Source organism: Monopterus albus, unplaced genomic scaffold (genome assembly GCF_001952655.1).
Source record: "Monopterus albus unplaced genomic scaffold, M_albus_1.0 scaffold305.1, whole genome shotgun sequence".
Lineage (NCBI taxonomy): Eukaryota > Metazoa > Chordata > Actinopteri > Synbranchiformes > Synbranchidae > Monopterus > Monopterus albus.
In genome coordinates, this window is record NW_018128185.1 from 420,649 (window position 1) to 422,137 (window position 1,489).

At 39.3% G+C, this 1,489-nt stretch overlaps 1 protein-coding gene across 1 annotated transcript in view; it reads right to left on the bottom strand.

The window, feature by feature from the left end:
• sema3h (sema domain, immunoglobulin domain (Ig), short basic domain, secreted, (semaphorin) 3H) overlaps positions 1–1,489 on the bottom strand; it is an 87,722-nt gene that overhangs the window by 8,120 nt on the left and 78,113 nt on the right. Inside the window, exon 14 of the mRNA XM_020623593.1 lies at positions 423–464. Coding sequence (XP_020479249.1) covers positions 423–464 — 42 coding nt within the window. The remainder of the gene's footprint in view (positions 1–422; positions 465–1,489) is intronic.

Below are 1,489 nucleotides of genomic sequence, written 5' to 3' on the forward strand. Positions count from 1 at the left end.
GAGGGGGGGGGGGTACAGGGAAAGATGGTCAAGGAAGGTAGGCAAGAGAACCAGGAGGTAGGGAGCAGGAGCAGAAATAAATGATGGAGAGCCAAGAGAGAAAGAGGTCATTCAGTTTGCTCCTGAAAAACAGATACCCACTGACAATCAGCAGCTAAACTAGATCCATTCTGTATCTCAGAGTCACACATCCAACTCACAGTGTAACAAAGTCACGGGGAGTGTATGTTTGTGTGGCATCTCTTCATTACTGCTCTGACTGAGCTAGGGTAACCATAGCAACTGGTGAGGAAGCTGTCCTTGGAGACAGGAGGTGGAGATTTGAGTGATGAGTGTGATGTTGTGCCTGTGCATGTGTGTTTGCGTACGAGAGTTTGGAAGTTTGAAAGCGAGTCTGTGTCTCTCTCTCGCTCATCTGTTACCTTTTTCTTTGAGAGTGCCATGGCTGTCACAGGTGATTTGTGCTGTGAGGAAGGAAGAAAAGCAAACTGAGAAACACGATTGGAAACGAGACAAAAGAAACTCATGTAGATAGACAGATACACAAAAAGACAGGGTCAACAAACATACTGAATTCATTTAAAAGGAAATAATGGAAATTGTTTGAAAAACCTTTGTGTGTGACTACAAACCACAACAATTTTAAACAAATTAAAATAATCTAGAGAGCTGATCTAACATCGTGCTAATCGCAAATTACTTGAAAGCGGTTTCACAAAGCACATACTTGAACAATGCAGAGTAGAAAAACCAAATCGTGGAATTCACATTAGGCTCATTAGTTTTGACAGAAAAAATAAAAATTATTTTTTACAGTCTGTCATGATAACTATGTGCAGGTGCTGTAATTTTTGTGCTAAATGCTATAATAACAAATGGTAAGGTATTGTCATCCTGTGCACAGCTGCAAACTTTTAGTTACGTGCACAAATTAAATAAAGAAGATCCTATGTGTAGACATCCTTGGTGTGCATTGGAATTTGTGTAACAGTACTGTATTCTTTACATTTACACACAAACACATTTGTACTTCTATCTTTGTGAGGACACTCATTGACATAATGCATTCCTGAGCCCCTTACCCTAACCTTAGTCATCAATACTAAATGCTTAACCCTAGCCCCTACCTTAACCTTTACCTAAACATAGTTCTAACCTGAAACCTAACGCCAAGTCTTAGCCTTCAAAAAGGTGAGGACTGGCCAAAATGTCCTCACTCTGTAGCATAAATTACCTTTTTGGTCATCACTATATAACATGTACAAGAACACACACTTCTATCTCTGTCTCTCTTCTGTCTTCTGTCTCTCTATGTGTGTGTGTGTGTGTGTGTCAAACCTCCTCTACAATAAACTGAGCATATGTTTACTTGCAAAATGTTAGATACAGATCTATTTCACTAAACAACAACGTGACATTAATTGCTGTCATTTTTTGTCCAAGTTTCATTATTGCTGCATGATTATGCTGCTTTAGATGCAAACTGATC